At 48.8% G+C, this 11560-nt stretch overlaps 1 protein-coding gene across 1 annotated transcript; it reads left to right on the top strand.

Annotated features, from left to right (window-relative positions):
* The first annotated feature begins 3848 nt into the window (after window positions 1–3848).
* Dkkl1 (dickkopf like acrosomal protein 1) lies at window positions 3849–8144 on the top strand. Its single transcript, XM_035446972.1, has 4 exons — window positions 3849–4001; window positions 4695–4835; window positions 4960–5049; window positions 7789–8144. Exons 1-4 carry the CDS (start codon window positions 3849–3851, stop codon window positions 8095–8097), a joined length of 693 nt encoding a protein of 230 aa, XP_035302863.1. The 3' UTR covers window positions 8098–8144.
* Window positions 8145–11560: the final 3416 nt, after the last annotated feature.

Here is an 11560-nt window from a genome sequence, read left to right as displayed (position 1 = left end):
GCAATTTTATATGTATTTTTATTCTTATTATATGTTTTTGACTTTTAAATTTTATTTTATCTGTATGAGTGTTTTTCTGCATGTGTACCAGAGGTCAGAAGAGGGCACTGGATCCCCTTGAACTGGAGTTACAGATGGTTGTGGTCCACTGCGTGGGTGCTGTGAATCAAATCCAGGTCATCTGGAAGAGCAGCCAGTGATCCAAACCACTGAGTTGTCTCTCTCTCTCTCTCTCTCTCTCTCTCTCTCTGTGTGTGTGTCTCTCTGTGTCTCTCTGTGTCTCTCTCTCTGTCTCTGTGTCTCTCTGTCTCTCTCTCTCTCTGTCTCTGTATCTCTCTGTCTCTCTCTCTCTCTGTCTCTGTATCTCTCTGTCTCTCTCTCTCTCTGTCTCTGTGTCTCTGTCTGTCTCTCTCCCTCTCTCTCTCTGTCTCTGTGTCTCTCTGTCTCTCTCTCTGTCTCTGTATCTCTCTGTGTCTCTCTCTCTCTGTCTCTGTGTCTCTGTCTCTCTCTCTCTCCCTCTCTCTCTCTCTGTCTCTGTGTCTCTCTCTCTCTCTGTCTCTGTGTCTCTCTGTGTCTCTCTGTCTCTCTCTCTCTCTGTCTCTGTGTCTCTCTGTGTGTCTCTCTCTCTGTCTCTGTGTCTCTCTGTCTCTCTCTCTGTCTCTGTGTCTCTCTGTGTGTCTCTCTCTCTGTCTCTGTGTCTCTCTCTCTTTCTCTCTGTCTCTGTCTCTGTGTCTCTCTGTCTCTCTCTCTCTGTCTCTGTCTCTGTGTCTCTCTGTCTCTCTCTCTCTGTCTCTGTGTCTCTCTGTGTCTCTCTCTCTCTCTGTGTGTGTCTCTGTCTCTCTCTCTCTGTCTCTGTGTCTCTCTGTGTCTCTCTCTCTGTCTCTGTGTCTCTCTGTGTCTCTCTGTGTCTCTCTCTCTCTGTGTCTCTGTCTCTGTCTCTCTCTCTCTGTCTCTCTCTCTCTGTCTCTGTGTGTGTCTCTCTCTGTCTCTCTCTCTCTGTCTCTGTGTCTCTCTGTGTCTCTCTCTCTGTCTCTGTCTCTCTGTCTCTGTGTCTCTCTCTCTCTCTCTCCCCCTCTCTCCTCCTCTCTGTGTGCATGTGTGTAGAACTGGAGATGAACCTCAGAACACTGAGTCTCACATGTGCTGGACAGATGTTCCACCTCACAGCTGTCTGTCTCTGGCCCAACCTGTTTATGTTTGATAAAGTGAGGTGTTGGGGCGAGCTTCTTTGCTTCTGAGGAGGATACGCTTCTTTGTGAGCTGGCCAGAGTCAAGCCTGGTCCCCCAGAGTTTCTGAAGGTTCATGAAAGTGCAGACTCCACATTACATAGGCACTAGTGGCTGCAAGTGGCACCTGTCCCAGGATAGAGACGGAGCCTGGTTGCCTGAGGGCAGAGAGTTAGGGTCCTGGGTCTTGTTCTCTTAAATATGAAGGTCTGAGTAAAAATGATACCACTCATCTTATCCCCAGCTCTTGAGATGTTGAGGTTAGCCTGGTGTCCTAGTTTGTTTTCTATTGCTGTGAAAGCATCATGACCAAAAGTAACTTGGGGTCGGGGGTACGGTTTTATCTGAGATTACAGTTACAGTCCATCATGAAAGGAAATCAGAACAAGAACTCAAACCAAGAACCTAAAGGCAGAAGCAGAGACCTTGGAGAAGCGCTGTTCATTGGCTTGCTCCCCATGGCTTGCTCAGCCTTACAGCACTTAGGAACACTGGCCCAGGGGTGGGACCACCCACAGTGGGTCCTCAACATGAATCATTAATCAAGACAATGCCCTGCAGACTAGCCTACAGGCCAATTTGAAGTTCCCTCTTCCCAGATGACCCATGCCTGTGTCAAATTAACAAAAAACTAACGAGCCTGATGAACTACAGGCATTCTCAGAAAACAGAGACCCCAAAATAAACAAAGAAAACGTGGCTATGAGCTGGACACATGACTCAAGGAAAAAGCATTTGCTGCCAGTTCTGTCAACTTGAGTTAAATATCCAGAGCCCACCTGGTGGGCAGAATAAAGTCCTGAGTTGCTATCTGACCTTCATACCTGCTTGTGGTGCTCAGAGATTCAAGGTCATCCTCCACCTCATAGTTCAAGGCCAGTCTAGGATGCACAAGAGCTCATTTCTAAATTTAAAAAGCAAGAAATAAGAACAAAGAAGGGCTGGCTATCTTCAAGCTCACAGCCAGGAGTGGCTGGCATATGGACTCTATGGGTCTGAAAGAGAAGGAAGCTGGGACTTGAAGTTTCTTGGAAAATACAACACAGGACTGCAATTAGGTTTCTTGGAAATAGTTGGGCTTTCTATGTGAAATCAGCTGGAAAATGAGAAGACATCTACCGTAGTGCTCAGAGGTCATCAATGAATGAGGGCAAACCAGGTGGCTTAGCAGTGAAGACGCTTACAGCCAAGCCTGAGTTTGATCACAAAGACCTACTTGATGGCAGGCCAGAACCAACTCTTGAAAGGTGCCCTCAGACCTCCACATCTGCACCATGGCATTCCTGAGCAATAACACTCTGAATAGATAAAATTAAATGCATGGTCTTAAACCCTAATATGGAATGAACAGAGGTCGTGGGAGCTCTTGGAGACAGAAGCTGACCTGGGCAAAGCACTGCTCTAACTTAAAGGGCACGACCACTGTGACTGTTGGTTGACTCCCAATGGAGACTGGGTCAGAAAACAGTGGGCAAGACTGAGGGTTCCAAGGTTGCGGTCAGTGTTTAGGGCGTGGCCTTGCGACGGGGGCGTGGCCAATACACTATGGGGCTGCTGAGGCCAGGCTAGGTAATAAAAGCTAGAGGGTAAGGTAAAATCATCAGCTGGGCCGGGCGTTGGTGGCTCAGAACTTTAATCCCACCACTTGGGAGGCAGAGGCAGGTGGATCTCTGTGAGTTCAAGGCCAGCCTGGTCTACAGAGTGAGTGCCAGGATAGGCTCCAAAGCTACAGAGAAGTCCTGTCTCGAAAAACAAACAAACAAACAAACACAAACAGAAAAAAAAAGGTCATCAGCTGGGAGTGGGATTATAGAACAGGGGCGTGATCAGGAGAGAATCTGGTGGTCTGGCTTAACGTAAGTGGTGAAGAATGGAGGTGTGACTCTATGCAGGGTATGACCACGGAAGGAAGGCCTGGTTCATCCATGAGGTCATCGGCGGGGGTGGCGGGCGGGGACAGGGAGACAAATGGTGTGACAGGCGTGTCTTTTAGAGATGAGAGAGAGTGGTCAGGAAAAGAAGACATGTCCCTCTGATTGAGGCTTGGCCAGAGAGGAAAATCTGGCTTAACGGGACAGACACCCCTAACGTTTTTTGTTAGCTAAAAAAACGAAGGGTGGCTCTGTCTCAGAGGTATGACGTAGAATAAAATGCCTGGTTCGTGGACAAGGTCACCACTTCTGGCTAATGAACAATAGAGATGTGAGTTTGCCAGAGGCGAGACCGTGGAGTGGTCATTCTGCGGTGACCGCGGGAGGTGGGTGTGGTCAAACAATTGGGGCGTGGCCAGTCTCGTGGCCAGGTGGCACCCAACCAACGCTCCGGAATCTGCCCAGGCTCGAGGTCCGAACTGGATATTAACTGTCCCGGTCCGGCGGTGTCCGGAGCCGGGTGCCCGAGCTGTGGTCCAGGAGAAGGAGCGGATGTAGGCAAAGGTGAGCAACGGGCTCTGTCTGAGTGAGGACATGGAGAGTGTGGACAACAGCCAGGGGCTGCAGGGCAGGTGGGCGGGGCGGGCGGGCGGGGCGGGGCCTTCTCACAGAGCCGGGCCTGGGAAGGGGCCCCAGAAGGGTGACTATGGAATTTGAAACTGCCCTGTCACAGCCTCCCACCCGCCCGAAATGTGTCGACTGGGGGTCCTGCTGCTGCTGCTCCCCTCGGCGCTCGTGCCCTCCTCTGCTGCCCCGATCCATGATGCCGACCCTCAGGAGGTCTCCTCCGGGTTTCTGGGACTTCAGAGTCTTCTCCAAAGCTTCAGCCGACTGTTCCTAAAAGTGAGTGATGGCAGGGCTTATGAGACAGAAGGAGTCAACAGAACAGAGAGAGCTGGGGTCGTGTCTCTGCCCAGCACGGGTTATACCAGCACTCAGGAGGGGGAGGCAGGTGAAAAGGGAGTCTTAGAACCACCTTCTTCTACATAGGAAGTTTGAGACTTTATCTCAAAGAAAAGCAGAGTTACAAGGTAGTGGGTTGAACAGACAGATGATGGTGGACAGGACAAAACAAAGTAGGAAAAGAAGCTGGGCCTGGCCAGGACTGAAAACCCATCATCCCAGGTAGCAGGTCCTGGACTTGGACATGGCTCACATGAAATCCCAACATGTGAAAGAAAAAAGAAAAAAAAAAAAAAAAAAAGTCAGCCCAGGCAACTTTAGTCAAACCCTGTTTCAAAAAATTAAGAGCCAGGCCTGGTTACCCATGCACTCGGAGATAAAGTCAGGACAATGTCTGTGAATTTGAGGCCAGCCAGGTCAGCCAGAGCTACAGTGAGACCCAATCAAAATAAATACATAAAAGAGGGCTGGGATTGTAGTAGCTGAGAGTGTAGCTCAAAGGTAGAGCCCTCCAGTAGGGGGCGCCGAGCTTGCCTAGTATGTTTGGTGGAGGTGTAGAAAAGAGGACGTGCAAGGGGCAGGCACAGCCTGGAAGTGCATCAGGTGTGCACATGGTCTCCCTCGGGGCCCTAGGATGACCTGCTACGGGACCTGGACAACTTCTTCTCCTCCCCCATGGACTTCCGGGACCTTCCTAGGAACTTCCATCAGGAAGAAAACCAGGAGCACAGAATGGGAAACCATACCCTCTCCAGCCACCTGCAGATAGACAAGGTATCTCACCAGGACAGTCCTTCCTGAATTCCCACCACCACCTATCAAGCTGCTTTACCTGACGGGAGAATGGAAGGTGAGGGAGGGAAGCAGGTTTGATATGACTCTTGTGTAATCCTCACAGATGACTGACAACAAGACAGGGGAGGTGCTCATCTCTGAGAAGGTTGTGGCCTCCCTCGAACCAGAGGGGAACACGGAAGGTGACTGGAAGGTAAGGACCTACCTTGCCTCCAGGTATCCAGGAATCAGCATTTTTCTATAGTTGAGGAAGTCCACTGTGCCATACTGTTCCAGTTTCCTTTCTGTTGCTGTAATAAAATACTTCAGTCAAAAGCAGTGTAGGGAAAGAAATGGTTTATCTGGTTTACAGACCATCACTTAGGGGAACTCAGGGCATCATTAATTTCTACTGTCAAGAGCAAAGAGAAAGAAACACATCTTTGCTTGCTTTGTCTTAGGTGGTTCAGGACCCATTGTCTAGGGTATGGCTCTTCCTACATCAATTAACAACCTTGATCTAGTTAACTTCCTGTACAGGCTGTCTTCCCAGGTGATTCTAGGCTCTTAGCCAGTGCACACTCTGTACATGGAATATCTTCAAAATTTCTGGGGCTCAGTGTGACATACGTCAAAAGGGACAGGTCAATAGGTGTGATTGTAAACACAGGTGATCCCAGTACTTGGAAGGCTGAGGCAGGAGGAATGACACAATTTTAGGCCAGAGGCAAGAGGATCTTTGTGAGTTGGAGGCCAGCCTGATCTATAAAAGCAAGTACCTGGCCAGCCAGGGCTACATATCAGGACCCTGTCTCAAAACAAATACAGAAAGCCTATTTGTAAACTTCAGAAAGTGTTTTGGTCTTCCCAGGGAGTTTTAGAGTCTCCACCAATTCTAGCAATACAGAGCACATCTCAGAGACGTTTTGTTTGTCTTGATTTAGTTTGGGGTCTATGTGTCTGTGTACACACATGGGGATGCCCAGGTAGATGCTGAGTGTCTTCCTCAATCACTCTCCACCTATTTATTTATTTCCCTTTTTATTGTTTTTGAGACAGGGTCTCCTTGTGTATCCTGGCTGACCTCAAACTCACAGAGGTTGCCCCCTCCACCCTGATTCTGCAAGTGCTGGGGTTGAAGGTGTGGAAAACCACAACAGGCCTCTACCTTTGTTGTTGTTGTTCTGTTTTTGTTTTTGTTTTTGTTTTTGTTTTGAGAAAGGAGTTTCTCACTGAATCTGGAGCTCACCCACAGTGCAGTTAAGCTGGCTGACCAGCTCTGCCCTACCCCAACCCCGAGGTGACCATTACAGCATGTGCTGCAGCCCCTGGTTATTCCATGAATATTGGGGATTGAACACAAGTTCTCATAGTTGGGCACAAGCACTTTACTAACAGAGCCTTTTTTTCAGATAGGGTCTCACTCTGTAGCCTAGGCTGGCCCCAACCTACAGGTAACTGGGAAAACAAGCCTGTACCATCAAGCCCAACTGAGTGAAGTTAGGGTAATTTCAGAACAGGAATTTGACATAGATAGCCAGGAATGGTGACACACCATGCTTGTTTTTATGTTTTACTTTGTTATGGTTTGGGGTTTTTGGTTGGTTGGTTGGTTTTTTTTTTTTTTTTTTTTTTTTTTAAGATTTTATTTATTATCTGCACACCAGAAGAGGGCACCAGATCTCATACTGGATGGTTGTGAGCCACCATGTGGTTGCTGGGAATTGAACTCAGGACCTCTGGAAGAACAGCCAGTGCTCTTAACCTCTGAGCCATCTCTCCAGCCCCGGTTGGTTTTTGAGATAGGATCTTTCTATGTAGCCCTGGCTGTCCTGGAACTTGCTTCGTATTCCAGGCTGATCTCCACCTCTGAGATCTTCCTGCCTCTGCCTCTGAGATGCTTGTTTTAAAGGAATGTGCACCTGGCATAATTTAAGGCTTTTGTTTGTTTTTGAGAAAGGGTTTCTCTGTGTAGCTTTGGAGCCTATCCTGGACTTGCTCTGTAGACCAGGCTGGCCTTGAACTCACAGAGATCTGCCTGCCTCTGCCTCTCCAGTGCTGGGATAAAAGACATGTACTTCCACCACGTGGTATTTGTTTTGTTTTGTTTTTGAGACAAGCTTTTTTTCCATGTAACCCTTGCTGTCCTGGAACTTGCTCTATAGACCAGGCTGGCCTTGAACTCACAGAAATTTCCTTGCTGCGTCTGCCTCCCAAGTGCTGGAATCAGGGTGTACACCACGCCCACCCAACTAATGCTTTTGGTTAAGAGCACTAGCTGTTTTCCTAGAGGACTCAGTTCCCTGTTCAGTTCCAGGCACCCACATGGCAGCTCACAACTGTAAATCCAGTTCCAGGAGACTTAACACCCTCACACCAATATACATAAATAAAATGAAGTAAATTATATAAAAGAAAATTTAGCCACACAATGGCCAGATGAGTTATATGAGCCTGTGAGATACTTGACATGGATGTTGGGAACCCAGCTCATATCCTCTCCTAAGGCACTACTAATGCATGCAAGTGGTGCGCATACTTAGCATGTAAACATAAAATAAATCTTTAAGGTAATGGTGGAAGTTTAAAAACAAATTTGTGTGCTGGAGAGATAGCTAAGTTGTTAAGAGCACTGGCTGCTCTTCTATAGGATCCGGGTTCATTTCCCAGCACCTTCATGGCTGCTCACCAGGGAATCTGGTATTCTCACACAGACATACATAAGGCAAAACACAAATGCACATAAAAATAATAATCTTTTAAAAAATAAATAATAAAAGCAAACTTACTACACAAAGAATGCAGCAGGCCAGACAGAAAACAGAACTGTCAGCCCAAAAAGGGTTTTTTAACCCCAAAGCACCAAGTGAGCTGAGATGTAGGTTGAGGCGTTCCAGCATCTTGTAAGTGCTGTGTGACATTTGACCAGGATCTCCCTGTGCCTCATTCCCAGGTGCCCAAAGTGGAGGAGAAAGAGACCCTGGTGCCAGTGCAGAAGGCCATAGATGGTTTGCACCCAGAGCCCCGGCGGGTGGCTTTCTGGATCATGAAGCTGCCAAGGCGGAGGACTCAGCCAGATGTCGAGGATGGGAGCCGCTGGCTCATAGAAAAGCGACATCGCCTGCAGGCCATCCGAGACGGGCTCCGTGGGGGTGCCCATGAGGACAACCTCGAGGATGGGGCCCATGTCCCCCAACACATCAAGCTGCCTATACGAAAGACGCACTTTCTCTACATCCTCAGGCCATCCCAGCAGTTATAGGGTGGGGACCAGATGTCCTTGCATGTCCCTCACCCTACCCCAGCACCTTATGGAAATAAAGTTTTTTCTTACATCTAGCACTATCTCCTTTTGGTATTTGTTCCCAACCAAGCCACAGTAGCTACTCCCTCTAACATATACACAGAATGCATACACTTATCTGAGTATGGCTGTGCCAGCTCTTGCCTGCATCTCATTCAGAACATCGTCTTCGGGTTTCTATTGCTTCAATGAAACACCATGGTCAAAAAGAAAGTTGGGGAGGAAAGGGTTTATTTGGCTTACACTTTATTATTTATTTATTTATTTTTGGTTTTTCGAGACCGGGTTTCTCTGTGGCTTTGGAGGCTATCCTGGAACTAGCTCTTATAGACCAGGCTGGCCTTGAACTTACAGAGATCCACCTGCCTCTGCCTCCTGAGTGCTGGGATTAAAGGCGTGTGCCACCACCGTCCGGCTTGGCTTACACTTTAGCTTAGCCGTTCATCACCAAAAGAAGACAGGAACAGAACAAGGCAGGGCCCTGGAGGCAGGAGCTGAATACAGAGGTCACAGAGGGATGATGCATTACTGCCTTACTTACCATGGCTGGCTCAACCCACCTTTTTGTTTATTTTGGTTTTTCGAGTTTCACTGTAGCTTTGGACCTATCCTGGAACTTGCTCTGTAGACCAGGCTGGCCTCAAACTCACAGAGATCTGCCTGCCTCTGCCTCCCAAGCGCTGGGATTAAAGGCTTATGCCAACACCGCCCAGCTTTGAACCCATCTTATAGAACCCAGGACCAATAGCCCAGGGAAGGTACCACCCACAATGGGCTTTGCCCTCCCCCGATAATCACTAAATGAGAAAATGCCTTAGGCCTGGATCTCATCTAGGTATTTTCCTCAACAGAGGCTCCTTCCTCAGATGACTCTAGCTTATGTCAAGTTGACACACAAAACCAGCCACGACAACTGTCTTTTGGTTGGGAAACTTGGTCTCCTATGGCACCATTATGTACACCTGGTACTGAAGCCTTTGATCCGGTCTGTCCTTCTAAGCCCCAAGTTTTTAAAGCACCGAACCTGCCGAGCCACACCAGATGTTTTTTAGATTCCATAAATTACCCAAAATCTTACAAAAGGAGAAACAACAAATGTTGAAAGATTAATATTTGTTAATATAAAAATGTTTTTGTTGCTGGGCAGTGGTGGCGCATGCCTTTAATCCCAGCACTCGGGAGGCAGAGGCAGGTGGATCTCTGTGAGACCAGCCTGGTCTACATGAGCTGGTTCAAGGACAGCCTCCAAAGCCACAGAGAAACCCCTCTCTCAAACAACAACAAAATGTTTTTGTTTAAAAGTACTAATTTTATTTAATTTGATTTTTCAATGCAGAGTTTCTCTGTGCATCCCTGGTTGTCCTGGAACTCACTCTGTAGACCAGGCTGGCCTCCATCTCACAGAGATCCTCCTGCCTCTGTCTCCCAAATGCTGGTATTAAACGTGTAAACCACCATTGCTGGATCATTGTACAACTCTCAGAAGACATTCCATTAATGAGGAAAGTCAGGGCAGGAGCTCAAAGCAAGAACTGAAGCAGAACCATGGTTCCCTCAGCTTTCTTTTTTCATGCAACTCAGAACTGCCTTCCCAGGAGTGGTTCTGCCCACAGTGGGCTGGGTCTTCCCACATCACACATGAACCAAGGAAATATGCCCCCGGACTTGCCTACAGGGTAATCAATCTAATGAGGCATTTTCTCAGTTGAGAACTCAGTTGAATTCTCCCCAGTTGACTAGATTTTATCTAGGTGACAAAGACCTAAGCAGCACACACAGGGTCTCATGCCAAGCTGAGAAAGACCTTGAACGTTTGCCTCACCTCCTGAATGCTGGTATACCACCATGTCCAGTTCACTGTACTAGCTGAGCTACATGTCCAGCTCCCTATTGTTAAATAAATTTTTGTGTTTTTAAACAAGGGGTAGGAGGGTAGACACATGACATGGTATGCATGTGAATTCAGGGAACCTTCTACCATGGGTCCTGGGGAATCCAGCCCAGGTCTCCAGGATGGGTGACAAGTGTTATTTTTTTGATAGTCTCACTATGTAATGTGGCCAGCCTAGGACTCCGTAGACCAGGCTGGCCTCACTTTCCCCCACCCTCCTGACCCTGCCTCCTGTGTGCTAGCCATTAAGCACCTGGTCATTCTACAGAGAGCATACAGGGATGCAGCCTGGGAATGGCACTCCCAAACAGACCCTACCACTTCATGGACCCTAAACAGATGGAGCAGACCCAGCGATGAGATGGAAAGTGCAGCAAGAGGGCATGTTTTCTAAGTGACAAACCAACGAGAGGTTGGAGTCCTCTGTTCCAAAGATCTTTGGGAATCAGTCCGGGCACCTGCTCCTTCTTTATTGCCATGGAAAAAAATAATAAAAAATTTAAAAAGCTGCATGTCCCTCCTTCCTCTTAGTGGAAAGGTTTGAGTGGCCCAGCGGATGGGCTGAGGCAGGGTGATTGCTCCAGCCTGGACTACACTGCTAGGCAATGCAGTAGCAATGGCAATGTGGAAAGTAGAGAAAGTAAATTTGGGGGGGAATGCAGGTTGGGTACGCATTAATGCCACAGGAGGGCATGAAGCGGAAGTGAGGCTGAACCAGGCTGTGCATCATTGTGACGGTAGCGGGTGGGCCCGGACCCAAGAGAAGACAAAAAGGACTCGGTTCAGTGACTAACAAGAAGCGAAGGGTGAACAGTCGAACCCTAACCTGCTTTTCATCAAGCAGAGGGAAAACCCCATGGCACATAAGAAAGCTGCCAGTGGTCTAGCGCCATCAACCCTCGCTCCGCCAGAGCGCATGCGCTCGCTCTGGTCCAGGCGAGCCTTCCGAGGAGTTCTACGCATGCGCGACCACGGGGTTCAGGCTAAGGGGATCCGCGGGCGCCTTCGACCTGCTGTGCGCTTGCGTGGAGACCAGAACCCGGGAGGGGCGGGGCTTGACGGAAGCCCGCCCATTTGCATTTCGGGCGGGAAAGGCGCGTGTGAGCACGTCTCCCGCGCCATTCGCAACCGCCGTTCGTCGTCGGTGGCCGTCAGCCGAGGCCCGACTCCAGGTACGCCCTGCCTATGGCGACTTTCCCCACCGGAGCCGCGTCAGAGTCACTCCCGAAATTATAGCAGGGCTCCCCAGTATTATCAGTGCCAACTCCTTTCAAAAACGCTCCAAGTTCTGACCGAATCCCCTCCGATGAAACACTCCTCTGGGAAATTTTTTGTTTTGGTTGTTTTTGTTTTCTCCCCGAGGCAGGGTTTCTCTGTGTAGCCCTGGTAATCCCAGAACTCACTCTTGTAGACCAGGCTGGCCTCAAACTCAGATACTTAGATATTTGCCTGTCTCTGCTGGCCTCCTCCCAACCCCTGCCCCGAGTTCTGGGATTAAAAAGGCGTGCACCACCACTACACGAATGGCCT

Source organism: Cricetulus griseus, chromosome 6 (assembly GCF_003668045.3).
Source record: "Cricetulus griseus strain 17A/GY chromosome 6, alternate assembly CriGri-PICRH-1.0, whole genome shotgun sequence".
Taxonomy (NCBI): domain Eukaryota; kingdom Metazoa; phylum Chordata; class Mammalia; order Rodentia; family Cricetidae; genus Cricetulus; species Cricetulus griseus.
The sequence above is the reverse complement of the archived record's forward strand: the minus strand, read 5'-3'. Positions and strand labels throughout refer to the sequence as shown.